General features: G+C 48.9%; 1 protein-coding gene across 1 annotated transcript in view; it reads left to right on the top strand.

The window, feature by feature from the left end:
* The window catches only part of LOC135545699 (slit homolog 3 protein-like), a 450,244-nt gene that overhangs the window by 197,223 nt on the left and 229,138 nt on the right, over positions 1 to 23,883 (top strand). The window contains exon 7 of the mRNA XM_064973499.1: positions 20,327 to 20,398. Coding sequence (XP_064829571.1) covers positions 20,327 to 20,398 — 72 coding nt within the window. The remainder of the gene's footprint in view (positions 1 to 20,326; positions 20,399 to 23,883) is intronic.

The following is a 23,883-nucleotide window of genomic DNA, read 5'->3' as shown; positions in this document are numbered from 1 at the left end:
TGTCGGGTTAACCTGTCGGGATCGATATGACAACTACCAGTGAAAATAGAGGGCGCCAAATTCAAACCACAGAAATCTCCTAACTACAATTCCTGAAACATACATGTGTCTTGTGTCATTTTAAAGCTATTCTCGTTGTTAATCCCACCAAAGTGTCCGATTTCAAATAGGCTCTTCAGCTAAAGCACTACAAACGATTATGTTAGGTCTCCACCAAACCACAATATGCACAGCCATTTTCCAGCAAAATACAGCATTCACAAAAAGCATAAATGAAGATAAAATGAATCACTAAGCTTGAATTATCTTCATCAGATGACACTCATAGGACTTCATGTTACACAATACATGCATGTTTTGTTTGATAAAGTTCATATTTATATAAAAAAAATCTGAGTTTACATTGGCTATTTAGATTCACTAGTTCCAAAAACATCAAGTGATTTTGCATAGCCACATCGTTTCAACAGAAATACTCATCATACATGTAGATGATAATACAAGTTATACACATGGAATTATAGATATACCTCTCCTTAATGCAACCGCTGTGTCAGATTTCAAAAAGAGTTTACTGAAAAAGCAACCCCAGGAATCCCAGGTCCACAATAAATGCTTGATTTGTTCGAAAATGTCCGTTTTTTATGTCCAATTAGCTACTTTGGTTAGCGCGTTTGGTAAACAATTCCAAAGTCACAAAGCGTGTCCACTATAACGTGACGAAATGTCCAAAAGTTCCGTAACAGTCAGTAGAAACATGTCAAACGATGTACTGAATCAATCTTTAGAATGTTGTTTAGAATGTTGAATAACGTTCCAACCGGATAATTAGAATGACTTCAGATGAGCGATGGAACGCAGGTCCTTCATCTTTGAACGCGCCTGGTGAAAACATGGTCCACTCATGGCTGTGGTGACTATTTCCTGTGTCAATCGACCCCCCTTCACATTAGAGTCATCAGACAAAGTTCTATTTGCTGACATCTAGTGGAAGGCGTAGGAAGTGAAAACTCATCCATATCTCACTGTAATTTCAATGAGACCTTGGTTGAAAATCTGGAAGTGGAATTTCTCAGGTTTTTGCCTGCTATATGAGTTCTGTTATACTCACATACATAATTTAAATAGTTTTAGAAACATCAGAGTGTTTTCTATCCAATACTACTAATAACATGCAAATATTAGCAACTATGACTGAGGAGCAGGCCATTTGATATGGGCCCCTTTCATCCAAGCTACTCAATACTGCCCCTGCAGCCATAAAAAGTTAAGGGGGTGTTGTTGTGCTGGACTGTTGTCTGGGTCTGTGTTGACTGGACTGGACCTCCAGCTGGGTAAATGTATTCTTCATTTCAATGAGGGAGTAGTACTCTGTGCTAGGAGGTTGACTTTCCCCTTGGGGTTGCTCGTCTGTGGGGTATATGATGAAGAGGTCTGGTCTGACCCGCTCGGGGTGGGGGTATCTTTCTCAAGGGATAGCTGAAACTGTTTGGGGTTGCCCTGTACCAATACTGTTCCAGACTTATAGAGATTCATATTATCTGACTCAGAGTCCTCATTGTCTAGTATCCTGAGTTTCCACCCCTCGGTAACACCCCCCTCTTAACTAAGGGGTAGTGTGCTAATATAGCACTGTGCCATGCCAGGGGATGGACTGTGTGGAAGATGAGGTTGCTGATGTTTCCATTTTTATAATAGTCAGCAAAAAAGTGTCTCTTAATTTTCTATAAGGAGCTTCATTTTGTGCTCTTTTCGTGTCTTATCATTCTTTACATACACAGGGTGCTGTATTGTAATACCTCTGAACAGCGGGAGGCAGCTTCTAAGGGCTCTCGATTTGCTTGGAGTAAACCTTTCGACTCTCCTGCCTTTGTTGGGCTCAAGGGCTTGACACCTCTCACTTGACAAGTCAGTGTTAATTGAAGTTGTATTTAGATTGGTAGCCTTAACTTAGCATTCAGTCCTTATACAGTAAAATATATCATTGTAATGTATTTTTCTTCTTGGCTTTTGGAAATAGAATATAGTTTCAGACTAAAATTACTCACTCAGTTCGAGGTTGGATGGTGTTTTAAGGTTTCTGTTGTTTTCCAGATCATTTGCTGTATGGCTTTGGAATAATAATCTTTGGTAGTTGTCAGCCTTCGAGGTGATTCCGTAATTCCGTCCAAAATCAGGTTGTAGGTTTAAAGTTCTGATTTGGAGTGAAGGTTGTGTTGTAGAGGGTAGCATCCTGTATATGTCTCTGACGAAAAAAATCCAAGTTCATCGAACTCTAAATCTATATTTTTTTAAGAACATGCTGAAAAATACAGGAGCTCATCTGCTCACCTCATCTCTCTCTCTCTCTCTCTCTCTCTCTCTCTCTCTCTCTCTCTCTCTCTCTCTCTCTCTTCAATTCAATTTCTCATGGGAAACATGTGTTAACTCAATTCAATTCAAAACATTACACATACATCTCTCGAAATTCAATTCAATTGAAGGCCTTTATTGGCATGGGAAACATGTGTTAACATTGCCAAAGCAAGTGAATTAGATAATAAACAAAAGTGAAATAAACAATAAAAAATGAACAGTAAACATGACACTCACAAATGTTCCAAAAGAATAAAGACATTTCAAATGCATATTACGTCTATATACAGTGTAGTAATGATGGGCAATAGTTCAAGTACAAATAAATATGTATAAATATGGGTTGTATTTACAATGGTGCTTGTTCTTCACTGGTTGCCCTTTTCTTGTGGCAACAGGTCACACAGCTTCCTGCTGTGATGGCACACTGTGGTATTTCACCCAGTAGATATGGGAGTTTATCAAAATTGGGTTTGTACTCTCTCTCTCTCTCTCTACTCTCTCTTTCTCTCTGTCTCTCTCTTTCTATGCTTTCTCTCTCTCTCTCTCTCTCTCTCCCTCTCTTTTTATTTCTCTCTGCCTCTCTGTACCCCTCTCTCTCTCTCTCTCTCTCTCTCTCCCTCTCTCTCTGCCTCTCTGTACCTCTCTCTCTATCTCTCTCTCCCTCTCTCTCTCTCCCTCTCTCTCTCTCCCTCTCTCTCTCTCCCTCTCTCTCTCTCTCTACTCTCTCTTTCTCTCTGTCTCTCTTTCTCTATGCTTTCTCTCTCTCTCTCTCTACTCCCTCTCTTTTTATTTCTCTCTGCCTCTCTGTACCTCCCTCTCTCTTTCACTCTCCCGCTCTCCCTCTCTCTTTCCATCTCTCTCTCTCTCTCTCCCTCTCTCTCTCTCTCCCCTCTCCCTCTCTCTCTGTCTCTCTATCTCTCTCTCTCCCTCTCTCTTTCCCTCTCCCGCTCTCCCTCTCTCTTTCCATCTCTCTCCCTCCCACTCTCTCTCTCTCTCTCTCTCTCTCTCTCTCTCTCTCTCCCTCTCCCCCTCTCTCTCTCTCTCTCTCTCTCTCTTTTCTCTCTGTCTCTCTCTACTCTCTCTGTCTCTCTCTCTATGCTTTCTCTCTCTCTCTCTCTCTCCCCTCTCTTTTTATTTCTCTCTGCCTCTCTGTACCTCCCTCTCTCTTTCACTCTCCCACTCTCCCTCTCTCTTTCCATCTCTCTCTCTCCCTCTCTCTCTCTCCCTCTCCCTCTCTCTCTGTCTCTCTCTCTCTCCCTCTCTCTCCCTCTCTCCCCCTCTCTCTACCTCTCTCTCCCTCTCTCTCCCTCTCTCTCCCTCTCCCTCTCTCTCCCTCTCTCTCTCTCTCTCTCTCTTTCCATCTCTCCCTCTCCCTCTCTCTCTCTCTCTCTCTCTCTCTCTCTCTCTCTCCCTCTCTCTCTGTTATTAGATTTAGGTCTAATGCTCCTGGACACTGTGGTCTTAACAGCTCTCATTTCTACTAAATAATCTCTCCTCCGCACCATATGGTCTCACAGTGTAAATTAGAAAAGCCAGTGATTTGTGCTATCGTGTTATCGGATATGAATCAAATTCACTCTTGTCCATGTTGATTTTTGTCCCTGGCGAATTACTGATTTTCATATCTTAATATTCTTTCTACATCATCCTTTATCTACATGGTAGTTCAGCTTGACTAGAGTTTTTAAATGGTCTGGAGAAAAATAAATGTTGTTTATGGACAGTTGAGCAATGGGACGTGAGTGAAATAATCAAGTCTATTGTACGGTTCTCCTCATTTGTGATCATCAAATATCGGCTGTATTGTTTTATTTCTTCCTGTAAATACAATGATGCTGATCAGCCGTTTTCCTTATCGCTATCAGTGCATCCCTCATAGTGTATTATAAATGCAAACACATGCATGATCTATATGTAGAGTTGAAGTCAGAAGTTTACATACACTTAGGTTGGAGTCATTAAAACTCATTTTTCAACCACTCCACAAATTCCCTGTTAACAAACTATAGTTTTGGCAAGTCGGTTGGGACATCTACTTTGTCATGACACACGTCATTTTTCCAACACTTGTTTACAGACAGATTATTTCACTTATAATTCCCTGTATCACAATTCCAGTGGGTCAGAAGGTTTCATACACTAAGTTGACTGTGCCATAATTTGAGTCATTTGGAGGTGTACCTGTGGATGTATTCCCAGGCCTACCTTCAAACTCAGTGCCTCGTTGCTTGACATCATGGAAAAATCAAAAGAAATCATCCAAGACCTCAGAAAAGAAATTGTAGACCTCCACAAGTCTGGTTCATCCTTGGGAGCATTTTCCAAATGCCTGAAGGTACCACGGTCATCTGTACAAACAATAGTACGCAAGTATAAACACCATGGGACCACGCAGCCGTCATACCGCTCAGGAAAGAGATGCGTTCTGTCTCCTATAGATGAACGTACTTTGGTGTGAAAAGTGCAAATCAATCCCAGAACAAACAGCAAAGGCCCTTGTGAAGATGCTGGAGGAAACAGGTACAAAAGTATTTATATCCGCAGTAAAACGAGTCCTATATCAACATAACATGAAAGGCCGCTCAGCAAGGAAGAAGCTACTGCTCCAAAACTGCCATAAAAAACTGCACATGTGGACAAAGATCGTACTTTTTGGAGAAATGTCCTCTGGTCTGATGAAACAAAAATAGAACTGTTTGGCCATAATGACCATCGTTATGTTTGGAGGGAAAAGGGGGAGGCTTGCAAGCCGAAGAACACCATCCCAACTATGAAGCATGGGGGTGGCAGCATCATGTTGTGGAGGTGCTTTGCTGCAGGAGGGACTGGTGCACTTCACAAAATAGATTGCATCATGAGGAAAGAAAATTATGTGGATATATTGAAGCAACATCTCAAGACATCAGTCAGGAAGTTAAAGCTTGGTCACAAATGGGTCTTCCAACTGGACAATGACCCCAAGCATACTTCCAAAGTTGTGACACACTGGCTTAAGGACAACAAAGTACACTGACCTTGGGTGGTTCTCTGAACATCTGGTCCAGGGAGATTAACTCCAGGCTGGGAAGCAGCTCAATGAACAGGCTGATCGATTCCAGCTTGATGGCATGGCAATGCACCAGAGTCAGGTCCACCAGTTCAGGCCTAATCGCCCAACATCAATACTCAACCTCACTAATGCTCATGGCTGAATGGAAGCAAGTCCCAGCAGTTCCAACATCTAGTGGAAAGCCTTCCCAGAAGAGTGGAAGCTTTTATAGCAGCAAAGGGGGTGACCAACTGCATATTAATGACCATAATTCTGGAACGAGATGTTCGTCGAGCAGATGTCCACATACTTATGGTCATGTATTGTATATTTGCAGGCAGAAACAGAAACCCACTCTGAGTCACGTCACAGTGGACCCCCCATAGAGACAGCTGTTCTCTGATCTATATCACCATGTGTATCTGGTCTGGAGGATCTGGGTACAGTACTGTAGTACCCTCTGGGAGTGTTGTGACCTCCAGCAGCACCACCTGCACCACTCTCTCTCCTCCTCTAAGTTATTTGAACCTCCAGCAGCACCACCTGCACCACTCTCTCTCCTCTGAGTTAATTGGACCTCCAGCAGAACCACCTGCACCACTCTCTCTCCTCCTCTAAGTTAATTGGACATCCAGCAGAACCACCTGCACCACTCTCACTCATCTAAGTTAATTGGACCTCCAGCAGAACCACCTGCACCACTCTCTCTCCTCTGAGTTAATTGGACCTCCAGCAGAACCACCTGCACCACTCTCTCTCCTCTGAGTTTATTGGACCTCCAGCAGAACCACCTGCACCACTCTCTCTCCTCCTCTGAGTTAATTGGACATCCAGCAGAACCACCTGCACCACTCTCACTCCTCTGAGTTAATTGGACCTCCAGCAGAACCACCTGCACCACTCTCTCTCATCTAAGTTAATTGGACCTCCAGCAGAACCACCTGCACCACTCTCTCTCCTCTGAGTTAATTGGACCTCCAGCAGAACCACCTGCACCACTCTCACTCCTCTGAGTTAATTGGACCTCCAGCAGAACCACCTGTACCACTCTCTCTCATCTAAGTTAATTGGACCTCCAGCAGAACCACCTGCACCACTCTCTCTCCTCTGAGTTAATTGGACTTCCAGCAGCATGACACTTGGTGAGATGGATTACAACTTCTACTGCCCTTCCTTCCTCCCCTAAAACCCCCACCCCCCTCAACCTACTACATGCATGCACACAGAGACCCTCCCAGACCCAATCTACTAATCCGTTCAGTATTATTTATGGCTGCGGAGGGCTCCCCTGATGCCTATAAAGAGGGAAGCCCCTCCCTGACCCTTCAAACCCACTCTCCTAAAGAGCCCTTCAATCCCATTGTATGATTAGCAAAGCCATCTTCTCTTCACATGTTCCCCTTTTAGTGGGGTAATGGGGTTCACTCCTTTTCTAATGGGTGGCCAATAAGAGCCATGGTGTCAACCATGTCGTGTCTACCCCTCCCCAAGCCGAGACAGTTGCATTTACCCCCAATCACTGTGGTGTATCAGACAGACAGACAGAGAGGCAGAGAGACAAACAGGTCTGCTGTCCTCATGTGGTCCCTTACAAGTGGTATTTTATTACAACTATAAATGTCCCTAAAAGCTCTATCGCTAGCCGTCCATCCAGAAAAACAAGAAAGAGAATTAAAACAAATGAAATAAAAGTGAATTAACCAATAACAATTCACCCAGTGTGCGCAACCTCTCCAACAGGTTTTTTCTTTTTCTTCTAGTAACTCATCTAAATTAGTTTGACATTTTTCGGGACCGGAGCCAAAAAGGCTTTTATAACCATAAATGGTATGGATCAGGATAAATCACATTAAGCTGTCCAATTTAATTAAAGTATCGACAAAACATAATAGATACTTACAAGGAGGAAAAACTATTTCCATTTATCATTTCCATATACCGGCTCTTGGGCGGCAGCAAAGGAATGTTACGTCTTAAGCAGAGAGCTCAGAGCACCCAAGGGAGCATTAGAGACCATACATTGATTTAGAAGTCCTCTTTCTCCTTCTTTAAATTCCTCGTCAGAACAAATGTGGGAGGACGACGGTGGCGGTGTAATGAACCAAGTGGCTGCCCCACTTTAGCCTGCGTCAGCTCTCAGCCAGGATGATCAATAGTGGAATATTTTTATTCATAAAGCAGTGACTTAATTCAATTCAATCTTTGGGGTAGATGTAAGACACTAAGCAAGGGCAGAAGAGTTAAACGGCTGGAGCAGAATACAAAGCCGAGTACAGAAGACAATGAGGATAAGCTTTGATCAGCCAGCACAGATGCCCCAACGTTAATGTCCATCAACTTGATATTTTATAAACCCCGGTTCCACATCGCTAATAGAATCCCAATAGCCTGTGCTGTCTTCACAGCAATGGAGGGTTAAGTATGGTGGGTTACGCATGGAGGGTTACGTATGGAGGTTTATGTATGAAGGGTTAGGTATGGAGGGTTAGGTATGGAGGGTTAAGTATGGAGGAGTAGGTATGGAGGGTTAGGTATGGAGGGTTAAGTATGGAGAGTTAAGTATGGAGGGTTACGTATGGTGGGTTAAGTATGGAGGGTTAGGTATGGAGGGTTACGTATGGAGGGTTAGGTATGGTGGGTTAGGTATGGAGGGTTAAGTATGGAGGGTTAGGTATGGAGGGTTACGTATGGAGGTTTAGGTATGGAGGGTTAGGTATGGAGGGTTAGGTATGGAGGGTTAAGTATGGAGGGTTAGGTATGGAGGGTTAGGTATGGAGGGTTAAGTATGGAGAGTTACAGTGCCTTGCGAAAGTATTCGGCCCCCTTGAACTTTGCGACCTTTTGCCACATTTCAGGCTTCAAACATAAAGATATAAAACTGTATTTTTTTTGTGAAGAATCAACAACAAGTGGGACACAATCATGAAGTGGAACGACATTTATTGGATGTTTCAAACTTTTTTAACAAATCAAAAACTGAAAAATTGGGCGTGCAAAATTATTCAGCCCCCTTAAGTTAATACTTTGTAGCGCCACCTTTTGCTGTGATTATAGCTGTAAGTCACTTGGGGTATGTCTCTATCAGTTTTGCACATCGAGAGACTGACATTTTTTCCCATTCCTCCTTGCAAAACAGCTCGAGCTCAGTGAGGTTGGATGGAGAGCATTTGTGAACAGCAGTTTTCAGTTCTTTCCACAGATTCTCGATTGGATTCAGGTCTGGACTTTGACTAGGCCATTCTAACACCTGGATATGTTTATTTTTGAACCATTCCATTGTAGATTTTGCTTTATGTTTTGGATCATTGTCTTGTTGGAAGACAAATCTCCGTCCCAGTCTCAGGTCTTTTGCAGACTCCATCAGGTTTTCTTCCAGAATGGTCCTGTACTTGGCTCCATCCATCTTCCCATCAATTTTAACCATCTTCCCTGTCCCTGCTGAAGAAAAGTAGGCCCAAACCATGATGCTGCCACCACCATGTTTGACAGTGGGTATGGTATGTTCAGGGTGATGAGCTGTGATGAGCTGTGATGCTTTTATGCCAAACATAACGTTTTGCATTGTTGCCAAAAAGTTCAATTTTGGTTTCATCTGACCAGAGCACCTTCTTCCACATGTTTGGTGTGTCTCCCAGGTGGCTTGTGGCAAACTTTAAACGACACTTTTTATGGATATCTTTAAGAAATGGCTTTCTTTTTGCCACTCTTCCATAAAGGCCAGATTTGTGCAATATACGACTGATTGTTGTCCTATGGAAAGAGTCTCCCACCTCAGCTTTAAATATCTGCAGTTCATCCAGAGTGATCATGGACCTCTTGGCTGCATCTCTGATCAGTCTTCTCCTTGTATGAGCTGAAAGTTTAGAGGGACGGCCAGGTCTTGGTAGATTTGCAGTGGTCTGATACTCCTTCCATTTCAATATTATCGCTTGCACAGTGCTCCTTGGGATGTTTAAAGCTTGGGAAATCTTTTTGTATCCAAATCCGGCTTTAAACTTCTTCACAACAGTATCTCGGACCTGCCTGGTGTGTTCCTTGTTCTTCATGATGCTCTCTGCGCTTTTAACGGACCTCTGAGACTATCACAGTGCAGGTGCATTTATACAGAGACTTGATTACACACAGATGAATTGTATTTATCATCATTAGTCATTTAGGTCAACATTGGATCATTCAGAGATCCTCACTGAACTTCTCTGGAGAGAGTTTTCTGCACTGAAAGTAAAGGGGCTGAATAATTTTGCACGCCCAATTTTTCAGTTTTTCATTTGTTAAAAAAGTTTGAAATATCCAATAAATGTCGTTCCACTTCATGATTGTGTCCCACTTGTTGTTGATTCTTCACAAAAAAATACAGTTTTATATCTTTATGTTTGAAGCCTGAAATGTGGCAAAAGGTCGCAAAGTTCAAGGGGGCCGAATACTTTCGCAAGGCACTGTAAGTATGGAGGGTTACGTATGGTGGGTTACGCATGGAGAGTTACATATGGAGGGTTACATTTGGAAGGATAAGTATGGAGGGTTAAGTATGGAGAGTTAGGTATGGAGGGTTAAGTATGTATGGTTAGGTATGGAGGGTTACGTATGGTGGGTTATGCATGGAGGGTTATTTATGGATAGTTATGTATGGAGGGTTAAGTATGGAGGGTTAAGTATGGAGAGTTAGTCATGGTGTGTCACAGTATCATCAGACTGAGCTTGTTGTCATTGCAGGCAATCTCAACGCTGTGCATTACAGGGAAGACATCCTCCTCCCTCATGTGGTACCCTTCCTGCAGGTTCATTTGGTCTGGGGTGGGGTGGTGGATTGGTCTTGGGTGGGTTAGTGGTGGTGGATTGGGCTGGGGTGGTGGTGGGGTGGTGGATTGGTCTGGGCTGGGTTAAGGGTGGTGGTGGATTGGTCTGGGTTGGGTTAAGGGTGGTGGTGGATTGGTCTGGGTTGGGTTAAGGGTGGTGGTGGATTGGTCTGGGCTGGGGTGGGTGGTGGTGGATTGGTCTGGGGTGGGGTGGTGGATTGGTCTGGGGTGGGGTGGTGGAGGTGGATTGGTCTGGGCTGGGGTGGGGTGGGGTGGTGGATTGGTCTGGGGTGGGGTGGTGGAGGTGGATTGGGCTGGGGTGGGGTGGTGGTGGATTGGGCTGGGTGGGGTGGTGGTGGATTGGTCTGGGCTGGGTTAGTGGTGGTGGATTGTTCTGGGCTGGGTTAGTGGTGGTGGATTGGTCAGGGCTTGTGGGGTGGTGGTGGATTGGTCTGGGGTGGGTTAGTGGTGGTGGATTGGTCTGGGCTGGAGTGGGTTAGTGGTGGTGGATTGGTCTGGGGTGGGTTAGTGGTGGTGGATTGGTCTGGGCTGGAGTGGGTTAGTGGTGGTGGATTGGTCTGGGGTGGGTTAGTGGTGGTGGATTGGTCTGGGGTGGGTTAGTGGTGGTGGATTGGTCTGGGCTGGGGTGGTGGTGGATTGGTCTGGGGTGGGGTGGTGGTGGTGGATTGGTCTGGGGTGGGGTGGTGGATTGGTCTGGGGTGGGGTGGTGGATTGGTCTGGGATGGGTTAGTGGTGGTGGATTGGTCTGGGCTGGGTTAAGGGTGGTGGTGGATTGGTCTGGGTTGGGTTAAGGGTGGTGGTGGATTGGTCTGGGGTGGGGTGGGGTGGTGGTGGATTGGTCTGGGGTGGGGTGGTGGATTGGTCTGGGGTGGGGTGGGGTGGGGTGGTGGAGGTGGATTGGTCTGGGCTGGGCTGGGGTGGGGTGGTGGAGGTGGATTGGTCTGGGCTGGGCTGGGGTGGTGGATTGGTCTGGGGTGGGGTGGTGGAGGTGGATTGGGCTGGGGTGGGGTGGTGGTGGATTGGGCTGGGTGGGGTGGTGGTGGATTGGGCTGGGTGGGGTGGTGGTGGATTGGTCTGGGCTGGGTTAGTGGTGGTGGATTGGTCTGGGCTGGGTTAGTGGTGGTGGATTGGTCAGGGCTTGTGGGGTGGTGGTGGATTGGTCTGGGGTGGGTTAGTGGTGGTGGATTGGTCTGGGCTGGGGTGGGTTAGTGGTGGTGGATTGGTCTGGGGTGGGTTAGTGGTGGTGGATTGGTCTGGGGTGGGTTAGTGGTGGTGGATTGGTCTGGGCTGGGGTGGTGGTGGATTGGTCTGGGGTGGGGTGGTGGATTGGTCTGGGATGGGTTAGTGGTGGTGGATTGGTCTGGGTTGGGTTAAGGGTGGTGGTGGATTGGTCTGGGTTGGGTTAAGGGTGGTGGTGGATTGGTCTGGGCTGGGGTGGGGTGGTGGTGGATTGGTCTGGGGTGGGGTGGTGGATTGGTCTGGGGTGGGGTGGGGTGGTGGAGGTGGATTGGTCTGGGCTGGGGTGGTGGATTGGTCTGGGGTGGGGTGGTGGTGGATTGGGCTGGGGTGGGGTGGTGGTGGATTGGTCTGGGCTGGGTTGGTGGTGGTGGATTGGTCTGGGCTGGGTTAGTGGTGGTGTATTGGTCTGGGGTGCGGTGGTGGTGGATTGGGCTGGGGTGGTGGTGGGGGTGGATTGGGCTGGGGTGGTGGTGGGGTGGTGGATTGGTCTGGGGTGGGGTGGTGGATTGGTCTGGGATGGGTTAGTGGTGGTGGATTGGGCTGGGGTGGGGTGGTGGATTGGTCTGGGGTGGGGTGGGGTGGTGGAGGTGGATTGGTCTGGGCTGGGTTAGTGGTGGTGGATTGGTCTGGGGTGGGTTAGTGGTGGTGGATTGGTCTGGGCTGGGGTGGTGGTGGATTGGTCTGGGGTGGGTTAGTGGTGGTGGATTGATCTGGGCTGGGGTTGTGGTGGTGGATTGGTCTGGGCTGGGGTACTGGTGGTGGATTGGTCTGGGCTGGGGTACTGGTGGTGGATTGATCTGGGCTGGGGTACTGGTGGTGGATTGGTCTGGGCTGGGGTACTGGTGGTGGATTGGTCTGGGTTGTGGTGGTGGTGGATTGATCTGGGCTGGGGTACTGGTGGTGGATTGGTCTGGGCTGGGGTACTGGTGGTGGATTGGTCTGGGCTGGGGTACTGGTGGTGGATTGGTCTGGGCTGGGGTACTGGTGGTGGATTGATCTGGGCTGGGGTACTGGTGGTGGATTGGTCTGGGCTGGGGTACTGGTGGTGGATTGGTCTGGGCTGGGGTACTGGTGGTGGATTGGTCTGGGCTGGGGTACTGGTGGTGGATTGGTCTGGGCTGGGGTTGTGGTGGTGGTGGATTGATCTGGGCTGGGGTACTGGTGGTGGATTGGTCTGGGCTGGGGTACTGGTGGTGGATTGGTCTGGGCTGGGGTACTGGTGGTGGATTGGTCTGGGCTGGGGTACTGGTGGTGGATTGATCTGGGCTGGGGTACTGGTGGTGGATTGGTCTGGGCTGGGGTACTGGTGGTGGATTGGTCTGGGTTGGGTTAAGGGTGGTGGATTGGTCTGGGCTGGGGTACTGGTGGTGGATTGGTCTGGGCTGGGGTACTGGTGGTGGATTGGTCTGGGCTGGGGTACTGGTGGTGGATTGGTCTGGGCTGGGGTACTGGTGGTGGATTGGTCTGGGCTGGGGTACTGGTGGTGGATTGGTCTGGGCTGGGGTACTGGTGGTGGATTGGGCTGGGCTGGGGTACTGGTGGTGGATTGGTCTGGGCTGGGGTACTGGTGGTGGATTAGTCTGGGCTGGGGTACTGGTGGTGGATTGGGCTGGGCTGGGGTACTGGTGGTGGATTGGGCTGGGCTGGGGTACTGGTGGTGGATTGGGCTGGGCTGGGGTACTGGTGGTGGATTGGGCTGGGCTGGGGTACTGGTGGTGGATTGGGCTGGGCTGGGCTGAGATGGTTGTACTGGGGATGTGTATAGAGTTTGTGTTGCTAGCAGGCAGCAGAAAGCCACTGACAAGACTAGCTGCCTCCTGACTGGATCTGGCTGTGGAAATTCAATTTGACATGCAGATAATAGCCCTCCGAGAGCAACACGCCCTGGACGGCACAGCACACCACTCCGGTTCTGTTTGATAGGTACCCTTGATAGGCAGGGTGCAGACCAGACCAGTCAGTCAGGCGTATAGAATCAACAGCTGGGTGTATACATTCTCTCTTTATGGCAGCGTGTAGTTTGTAAGAGTTATGGAGAAAGACAGATGTCTGTTTTGATGACGGTAGTAGAGGTTATGATTGGAACAAGAGGGTTGATGATAGCTGAGGTTTTGAGCTGTTTTCCTCTTTCATTTTACATTGAAATGGTAATATTCCTCATGTGACTGTCCCTATTTCACTTTCCCTCTTATCTTCCGGAAAGGGGGAGGACATGAGAACCAGAAATAGAAACTGAATTGTGTTGCCATGCCATTCATTATTTTTCCGATGTCTGTTAAGGAAATTGAATAGAATAAAGTTGTGTGTGAATGCATGTGTGTGTGTGTGTGTGTGTGTGTGTGTGTGTTTACCTGCTTTAAGGATGGCTCCTCCTTGCAGCGAACGCGTGCTGCTTTGATACCTGTGGGTTGCTAGGATTTTATCAGTAATATGTTTTGGTGCTGCCAGCTGGTCTGGACATGGAAGGCTTTAATGCAATCAATAGGAGATTTATAGCAGCCATCCTGTGAGTCAGAAAGAGGAGGGTGAAAGAAAAATACAATTAATGACATTTACAAGCAGATTGTCAGTGTCGGGAGACTGATGCTCTCCCTCCCTCCTCCCCCACACAAAACTGTGTGTGTATGCGCGTGTGTGTGCCTGCGAGTGTACTTGCATGCGTACATGTGTGTTTGGGCGTGAGTGTGTGTGTGTTTGAGTGGGTAGATGATGTGGATAGTACACTGTTGGTTGTCTGTGTGTCCTTTTAACGCGGAGGCAGGAAACCAATCTCAGCAGGATGATCGTCTCTTTGAAGGTGGCGATCTGACTCACCTAAAATAACTTGCGACACTGAGGATACAGGGGATCCATACACCATGTATCAAGCATCACCACCTGCCAGCAACACTGGGTAACGTGCTTGCCTGCTGTTCATCACACATTATTAAGTACAGCAGTATCTCCCCAATATCAAATAACATCAGCAATGAGATTGCATAAGGCAAGGCCTATTACTGCTCAACAGATATAGCAGAGGAGATGATACGTCATTAAATTAATGGCATAACTTCTTCTCATTTAACATGTTGCATACAGTATCATACTTTACAGCTGTTGTGTTTGGGAAGACATTATAATGTCCTCCAAAGTTAATATGGCAGCATAACGCCCAGTGCCAATGTTTAGTGCTTCCCCATAAAATCCTCTTCACGTGTGTGTTTGTGTGTGTGTGTGTGTGTGTGTGTGTGTGAGTGAGGTTGCTCAAAACCGCAGAGAGAGATTCTATTTCATAATGGCTCTTATTTAGGTTGGATGGTTTCTTTTTTGTCTTTAGGACGAAGAAAACACAGCCGAGTAAACAAAACAATAAAACATTTATTAGAACTGGAAGTCCTGTATAAAACCGTAGCCTCTCTCCTCTCGTTGCACGCAGAGGACATGACGGAGCTGCGACTCACCACTCAGGGAAATGAAAACACTATGAGAAGAAACAAAAATGGCCAAAAAATAAATACATCAAAAATTTGATTTTTTTTATCTGTTTTACATTTATGTCATCAAAGTCAGCCTGTAAGCATTGGCGAAAGCAGTTGGGAAGAGAAATGCATTCCTACCCAATGTGTCGGAGGTGTAAACACGAGATACATTTTCCATCTGTGCTGCGTGTTAAAGTGGCCTATTATAAGTTATACTCCTTCAAAAGTTTGCCTTCTTTCTACATGTACCGAGACTTTCCCAGATCTTTTCAAAAAGACTACTGCCAAAGAATCCAAGGTTATTGAAAGCATCAAGAACAATAAAGCAAGGTCAAAACGGTGTATTCATTATTCAACACACAGTGCACTAATCAAGATTTCTGGCACTAATAAAACAACCATTTCATAACGTAAACCCAATAAATGCTGTTTTAAGAAGGTTGTGAGAGGAAATTGCTGGTGATACGTTTTAATACATAATTATGGGCTGGCAGTAGGAGGGAGAGGCAAGAGAGAGAGAGAGAAAGAGGGAGAGAGAGGGAGAGAGAGAGAGGTGGAGAGTGCCTGGGCTGGCAGTAGGAGGGAGAGAGAGAGAAAGAAGAGAGAGCTGGAGAGTGCCTGGGCTGGCAGTAGGAGGGAGAGAGAGAGGGAAAGAGAGAGAGAGCTGGAGAGTGCCTGGGCTGGCAGTAGGAGGGAGAGAGAGGGAAAGAGAGAGCTGGAGAGTGCCTGGGCTGGCAGTAGGAGGGAGAGAGAGAGGGGAAAGAGAGAGAGAGTGCTGGAGAGTGCCTGGGCTGGCAGTAGGAGGGAGAGAGAGGGGAAAGAGAGAGAGCTGGAGAGTGCCTGGGCTGGCAGTAGGAGGGAGAGAGAGAGGGAAAGAGAGAGCTGGAGAGTGCCTGGGCTGGCAGTAGGAGGGAGGGAGAGGAAAGAGAGAGCTGGAGAGTGCCTGGGCTGGCAGTAGGAGGGAGAGAGGGAAAGAGAGAGAGCTGGAGAGTGCCTGGGCTGGCAGTAGGAGGGAGAGAGAGAGGGAAAGAGAGAGAGCTGGAGAGTGCCTGGGCTGGCAGTAGGAGGGAGAGAGAGAGGGAAAGAGAGAGAGCTGGGGCTGGCAGTAGGAGGGAGAGTGCCTGGGCTGGCAGTAGGAGGGAGAGAGAGGGAAAGAGAGAGAGCTGGAGAGTGCCTGGGCTGGCAAGGAGGTAGAGAGAGAGGGAAAGAGAGAGAGCTGGAGAGTGCCTGGGCTGGCAGTAGGAGGGAGAGAGTGGAGAGTGCCTGGGCTGGCAGTAGGAGGGAGAGAGAGGGAGAGCTGGAGGGAAGGAGGGAGAGAGAGAGGGAAAGAGAGAGAGGAGAGTGCCTGGGCTGGCAGTAGGAGGGAGGAGAGAGAGAGGGAGAGTGCCTGGGCTGGCAGTAGGAGGGAGAGAGAGAGGGAAAGAGAGAGAGCTGGAGAGTGCCTGGGCTGGCAGTAGGAGGGAGAGAGAGAGGGAGAGAGAGAGAGAGAGCTGGAGAGTGCCTGGGCTGGCAGTAGGAGGGAGAGAGAGAGGGAAAGAGAGAGAGCTGGAGAGTGCCTGGGCTGGCAGTAGGAGGGAGAGAGAGGGAAAGAGAGGAGAGCTGGAGAGTGCCTGGGCAGTAGGAGGGAGAGAGAGAGGGAGAGAGAGAGAGGTGGAGAGTGCCTGGGCTGGCAGTAGGAGGGAGAGAGAGAGGGAGAGAGAGAGAGGTGGAGAGTGCCTGGGCTGGCAGTAGGAGGGAGAGAGAGAGGAAAGAGAGAGAGAGCTGGAGAGTGCCTGGGCTGGCAGTAGGAGGGAGAGAGAGAGGGAAAGAGTAGAGAGTGCCTGGAGCCTGGGCTGGCAGTAGGAGGGAGAGAGAGAGGGGAAAGAGAGAGAGCTGGAGAGTGCCTGGGCTGGCAGTAGGAGGGAGAGAGAGAGGGAAAGAGAGAGAGCTGGAGAGTGCCTGGGCTGGCAGTAGGAGGGAGAGAGAGAGGGAAAGAGAGAGAGAGCTGGAGAGTGCCTGGGCTGGAGGGAGAGAGAGAGGGAGTAGGAGGGAGAGAGAGAGGGAAAGAGAGAGAGAGCTGGAGAGTGCCTGGGCTGGCAGTAGGAGGGAGAGAGAGAGGGAAAGAGAGAGAGCTGGAGAGTGCCTGGGCTGGCAGTAGGAGGGAGAGAGAGGGAAAGAGAGAGAGCTGGAGAGTGCCTGGGCTGGCAGTAGGAGGGAGAGAGAGAGGGAAAGAGAGAGAGGTGGAGAGTGCCTGGGCTGGCAGTAGGAGGGAGAGAGAGAGGGAAAGAGAGAGAGAGCTGGAGAGTGCCTGGGCTGGCAGTAGGAGGGAGAGAGAGAGGGAAAGAGAGAGAGCTGGAGAGTGCCTGGGCTGGCAGTAGGAGGGAGAGAGAGGGAAGAGAAGAGCTGGAGAGTGCCTGGGCTGGCAGTAGGAGGGAGAGAGAGAGGGAAAGAGAGAGCTGGAGAGTGCCTGGGCTGGCAGTAGGAGGGAGAGAGAGAGGGAAAGAGAGAGAGAGAGTGCCTGGGCTGGCAGAGGAGCCTGGGCTGGCAGTAGGGAGGGAGAGAGAGAGAAAGAGAGAGGCTGGAGAGTGCCTGGGCTGGCAGTAGGAGGAGAGAGAGGGAAAGAGAGAGCTGGAGAGTGCCTGGGCTGGCAGTAGGAGGGAGAGAGAGAGAGGTGCCTGGGCTGGCAAGGAGAGAGAGAGAGGGAGAGAGAGAGCTGGAGAGTGCCTGGGCTGGCAGTAGGAGGGAGAGAGAGAGGGAAAGAGAGAGAGGTGGAGAGTGCCTGGGCTGGCAGTAGGAGGGAGAGAGAGAGGAAAGAGAGAGAGAGCTGGAGAGTGCCTGGGCTGGCAGTAGGAGGGAGAGAGAGAGGGAGAGAGAGAGCTGGAGAGTGCCTGGGCTGGCAGTAGGAGGGAGAGAGAGAAAGAGAGAAGAGCTGGAGAGTGCCTGGGCTGGCAGTAGGAGGAGAGAGAGAGGGAAAGAGAGAGAGAGCTGGAGAGTGCCTGGGCTGGCAGTAGGAGGGAGAGAGAGGGGAAGAGAGAGAGCTGGAGAGTGCCTGGGCTGGCAGTAGGAGGGAGAGAGAGAGGGAAAGAGAGAGAGAGCTGGAGAGTGCCTGGGCTGGCAGTAGGAGGGAGAGAGAGAGGGAAAGAGAGAGAGAGAGTGCCTGGGCTGGCAGTGGAGGGAGAGGAGAGGGAGAGAGGAGGTGGAGAGTGCCTGGGCTGGCAGTAGGAGGGAGAGAGAGGGAGAGAGAGAGAGGTGGAGAGTGCTGGCAGTAGGAGGGAGAGAGAGAGGGAAAGAGAGAGAGCTGGAGAGTGCCTGGGCTGGCAGTAGGAGGGAGAGAGAGAGGGAAAGAGAGAGAGAGCTGGAGAGTGCCTGGGCTGGCAGTAGGAGGGAGAGAGAGAGGGAAAGAGAGAGAGCTGGAGAGTGCCTGGGCTGGCAGTAGAGGGAGTAAAGAGAGTGGAGAGTGCCTGGGCTGGCAGTAGGAGGGAGAGAGAGGAGAGAGAGCTGGAGAGTGCCTGGGCTGGCAGTAGGAGGTAGAGAGAGGGAAAGAGAGTGCCTGGGCTGGCAGTAGGAGGTAGAGGTAGAGAGTGCCTCTGGGCTGACAGTAGAGAGGTAGAGAGTGCCTGGGCTGGCAGTAGGAGGTAGAGGTAGAGGTAGAGAGTGCCTGGGCTGGCAGTAGGAGGTAGAGGTAGAGGTAGAGAGTGCCTCTGGGCTGGCAGTAGGAGGTAGAGGTAGAGGTAGAGAGTGCCTGGGCTGGCAGTAGGAGAGAGAGAGAGAGAGGTAGTGCCTGGGCTGGCAGTAGGAGGTAGAGTTAGAGGTAGAGAGTTCCTCTGGGCTGGCAGTAGGAGAGAGAGAGAGAGAGAGGTAGAGAGTGCCTGGGCTGGCAGTAGAAGGTAGAGGTAGAGGTAGAGAGTGCCTGGGCTGGCAGTAGGAGAGAGAGAGAGAGAGAGAGAGGTAGAGAGTGCCTCTGGGCTGGCAGTAGGAGAGAGAGAGAGAGAGAGGTAGAGAGTGCCTGGGCTGGCAGTAGGAGGTAGAGGTAGAGGTAGAGAGTGCCTGGGCTGGCAGTAGGAGAGAGAGAGAGAGTGAGAGGTAGAGAGTGCCTGGGCTGGCAGTAGGAGAGAGAGAGAGGTAGAGAGTGCCTCTGGGCTGGCAGTAGGAGGTAGAGGTAGAGGTAGAGAGTGCCTCTGGGCTGGCAGTAGGAGAGAGAGAGAGAGAGAGAGAGAGTGCCTGGGCTGGCAGTAGAAGGTAGAGGTAGAGGTAGAGAGTGCCTGGGCTGGCTGTAGGAGAGAGAGAGAGAGAGAGGTAGAGAGTGCCTCTGGGCTGGCAGTAGGAGAGAGAGAGGTAGAGGCCTGGGCTGGCAGTAGGAGGTAGAGGTAGAGTGCCTGGGCTGGCAGTAGGAGAGAGAGTGAGAGGTAGAGAGTGCCTGGGCTGGCAGTAGGAGAGAGAGAGAGAGGTAGAGAGTGCCTCTGGGCTGGCAGTAGGAGGTAGAGGTAGAGGTAGAGAGTGCCTGGGCTGGCAGTAGGAGAGAGAGAGAGAGAGAGAGAGGTAGAGAGTGCCTCTGGGCTGGCAGTAGGAGGTAGAGGTAGAGGTAGAGAGTGCCTCTGGGCTGGCAGTAGGAGGTAGAGGTAGAGGTAGAGAGTGCCTCTGGGCTGGCAGTAGGAGGTAGAGGTAGAGAGTGCCTCTGGGCTGGCAGAATTCCACAGTGTATTTGGATCCTTGTCTGATTGTTTATCACTGGAAGTGGTCGTAGCGAGGTCAGCGGTTAAACCCACTGGTGGTCTCTCTCTGTAATGTGGAGCAGGCATGACTGGGAAACAGACACCCTGATTATCCATCCAGATATTCCATATCTCATTTATTTCCTCCCTGCCCAGTAATTGCATTCTGGTTTTCAAATGATGTTTGCTTGGTAAGGATCTACACAAACAAACAAGCTTAATATAGTTAAGCAAAACCATTGTGACATGTCCAAAATAATTTCCCTCATAACTGTATGCATAGAGGGAGAAGAAAACTGTCAGGGTAGTAATGTCATGCAATGTCTCAGTCTGTGGGTGTTCTTTTCTTCTGTCATGCATTCTCCAGTTACTCAAACCCAATGTGATTGCTTCAGTCCTTCTCCAGAATAATGGAACACTCTCGGAGGGTTCTACTTAAGTTCAACATTTTGAAATGTTTTACATTAAAAACATGTACACACATATGTATTCCTCACCACACAATACAGGGAGAGAGGGGGATATAAGAGGGAAGAAGGAGACAAAAGGTAAGATATGAGGTTTATGGTTTTGAACTTTAAAGGGATGCCTATCATTACTCCTCTGCAGAACACTGGAGCCACAAAATTCTCCAGAATGTGCATATGTTCTTAAAGCTTCGCCTCTCTGAAATGCGAGTTGTGCCTTCAAACTACCTCTAACGTTTCATCCTTGTCTTTATCTCATGCTCCCCAGGGATCTCAGTGAGAACCAGATCCAGGCAGTTCCTCGTAAGGCTTTCCGTGGGATCACAACTGTCAAAAACCTGTAAGTAGCCCTACTCCTTCCTCTATCCTCCTCCATATATGAGGAGCCCATTAACAAGCACCTGGCGCGGCTTCTCCGTGAAAGACAAAGGAGGGAAGAGTTATGTGTCTGAGATGTCCATCAATCCGAGGTAGATGGGTTCAGGTCTGTTGAAACAAGTGTTCATTCATTTATTCATTCATTCATTCATCTATTCATGAGATGCTAATATACAACAAAACAATATTCCAGGTAATCATCAAGCCATAAAAGATTGCTTCCAATGTTCCTTTTAATTAACATAGTTACAACAGTTCACTGTTAAAGGGGAAGATGCTGCAGCTGATTTGCATGGACTCTGATGATGATACTATAGAAAACCACAAGCCAATCGTAGGTTTTCCACCACGTTGGGTGACTGTGTTGGGCAGAACATTATTTATTTATATATTTTTTTAACCATGTAGGCTTTATTTAACCATGTAGGCTAGTTGAGAACAAGTTCTCATTTGCAACTGCGACCTGGCCAAGATAAAGCGTAGCAATTCGACACATACAACAAAACAGAGTTACACATGGAATGTGGGAGAAGCCAATGGCCCCCATTCATTGCCCAGAACAATAAACGTTGCATAACCCAAAACTCTGTCCCAAATCAGCCAATCAGAGGAGGGCTTAGCCAAGTGGAAGTCATGCAGCGGCAGGCTGTTTGAAAGACAGCCAGGGACCCACACAGGTCCCGCCAGCTAAACACTCACAGAGAGACATTTAAAAAAAGCTTTTGGCTCAATTTGACATGAGGGTCTGCAATACAAACTGATGGAAAGTGGTGTTGAGGGAAAAAAACATATGACGTTATAAAATCCATGTACACAAACAACAAGTGTGCAGTTTAAATTGTAAAAGAACACACACATTTTCTTTCCACAGGGCCGTGGGGTGAGACTGAGATGCAGCTTGAGCCTCACCCTCTTCAACAAATATATCAACAAATTGGCGAGGGCACTAGATCAGTCTGCAGCACCCGGAATCACCCTACTAGAATCTGAAGTCAAATGTCGACTGTTTGTTGATGATCTGGTGCTTCTGTCCCCAACAAAGGAGGGCCTACAGCAGCACCTACATCTGCTGCACAGATTCTGTCAGACCTGGGCCCTGACAGTAAATCGCAGTAAGACTAAAATAATGGTGTTCCAAAAAAGGTCCAGTTGCCACGACTACAAATACAAATTCAATCTAGACACCGTTGCCCTAACAAACTATACATACCTCAGCCTAAACATCAGCACCACAGGTAACTTCCACAAAGCTGTGAACGATCTGAGAGACAAGGGAAGAAGGGCCTTCTATGTGATCAAAAGGAACATCAAATTCGACATACCAATGAGGATCTGGCTAAAAATAATTGAATCAGTTATATAATCCATTGCCCTTCATGGTTGTGAGGTCTGGGGTCCGCTCACCAACCAATAATTCACAAAATGAGACAAACACCAAATGAGACTCTGCATGCATCACCGAATAATGCATTCAAAGCAGAATTAGGCCGATACCCGCTAATGATCAAAATCCAGTAAAGAGACGTTAAATTCTATAGCCACCTAAAAGCAAGTGATTCCCAAACCTTCCATAACAAAGACATCACCTACAGAGAGATTAACCTGGAGAAGAGTCCTCTAAGCAAGCTGGTCCTGGGGCTCTGTTCACAAACACAAACAGACTCCAGGACAGCAACAGCGACACAATTAGAACCAACCATATCATGAATTAAACTAAAAGATAATTACTCGACACATTGGAAAGAATTGACCAAAAAACAGAGCAAACTAGAATGCTATTTGGTCCTAAACAGAAAGTACACTGTGGTAGAATACACTTATCTCCACAAAGAGAGCGAGAGAAAGGGAGAGAGAGGGAGAGAGAGAGAGGGAGGGAGAGAGAGGAGAGGGAGAGAGGAGAGAGGGAGAGAGAGGAGAGAGGGACGGTCAATCACAACCTCGTCATTTGTTATAGCATTTAGCACAGTTAGCCATGGCTAATTCTTCAGCTGTTCACAGACCATATAGGATTGAGGGAGAGAGGGAGGGAGACAGTGAGTGGTAGATTGCAACTCTTTTGTAACCCCCCCCCACACACACAACTCCTCCTCAGTACGCCTCCACCCCAGCCCCAGCAAGGTGACTCCTGATTTAATTGCTGAAATAGTCCAACCCTCCATTTTCCTTCCAAAGGAAAAACCCTTACAGATTCCAATCGGCCCATGTATTGATTTTCTCATATGCTCTCTCGTCTCTCCCCTAATGCCCTCCTTTTCTACTGCTCTACAGTAGGGACACACCGCTCTCCCCACACACTCGTAATCTCATCCCTGATATCCCTGCAGAAAGCTTTATTGGCTACTGAAAACTGGAGTGGCATTCATTTCCCCCAGCTTTCAGATTGCCTGGCATTTCCATCTTTTTTTCACATTCGCAAGAAACAGGGAGATATTATTCTAATGGCTCTCTAAACAAATGAGACACATGTCACACGTCTGTATATGTCAGAGCAGATAACATGATCTGCATCTGGGCTTTCTGGGCTGAATGCCGCCCTTGGCTGTGTTCTGTTAAGTGTCAGCTCCACACACACACACACACACACACACACACACACACACACACACACACACACACACAGACTACTGTATCTGTCTATCCTTAACACAATATGTCAATCCACAATGTTGTCCATTAATTGTAACAAAATGGCTGCCCACTGTATGTCTCTCCAGGCTTACAAACGTATTTGCCAGAGAGCATGGACATGACATGTTGTTGCAAAAGTGGCAGAATACAGATCTCTGTCAGCCAGCAAAGCAACCTCCACTGGGCTGGCCTGACAGTGAGTTATTGGCCATGTATGAGGCTAGCGCACTGATGTCCCTCTGGTCTAAACACTGAAGTCTCACAACTGCTATATCAACTAAACGCAGGGGGTGATTGAGAGTCCAGCTCTGCAGCTGCTATATCAACTAAACGCAGGGGGTGATGGAGAGTCCAGCTCTGCAGCTGCAATATCCCCCAGCATCCACTCTCTCCCCCAGCCTCCCCTCTCTTCTCTCCCCCAGCCTCCACAAGCCTCCCCCAGCCTCCCCTCTCTCCCCCAGCCTCCCCTCTCTCCATCAGCCTCCACCAGCCTCTCGCCCCCAGCCTCCCCTCTCTCCCCCAGCCTCCCCTCTCTCCATCAGCCTCCACCAGCCTCCCCGCCCCCAGCCTCCCCTCTCTCCCCCAGCCTCCCCTCTCTCCATTAGCCTCCACCAGCCTCTCTCCCCCAGCCTCCCCTCTCTCCCCCAGCCTCCCCTCTCTCCATTAGCCTCACTCCCCCAGCCTCCCCTCTCTCCCCCAGCCTCCCCTCTCTCCCCCAGCCTCTATAAGCCCCCCCCAGCCTCCCCTCTTTCTCCCAGCCTCCACCAGCCTCTCGCCCCCAGCCTCCCCTCTCTCCCCCAGCCTCCCCTTTCTCCATCA

This window comes from Oncorhynchus masou, chromosome 9 (assembly GCF_036934945.1).
Source record: "Oncorhynchus masou masou isolate Uvic2021 chromosome 9, UVic_Omas_1.1, whole genome shotgun sequence".
Taxonomy (NCBI): domain Eukaryota; kingdom Metazoa; phylum Chordata; class Actinopteri; order Salmoniformes; family Salmonidae; genus Oncorhynchus; species Oncorhynchus masou.
This window is presented reverse-complemented; position numbering and strand designations above follow the sequence as displayed.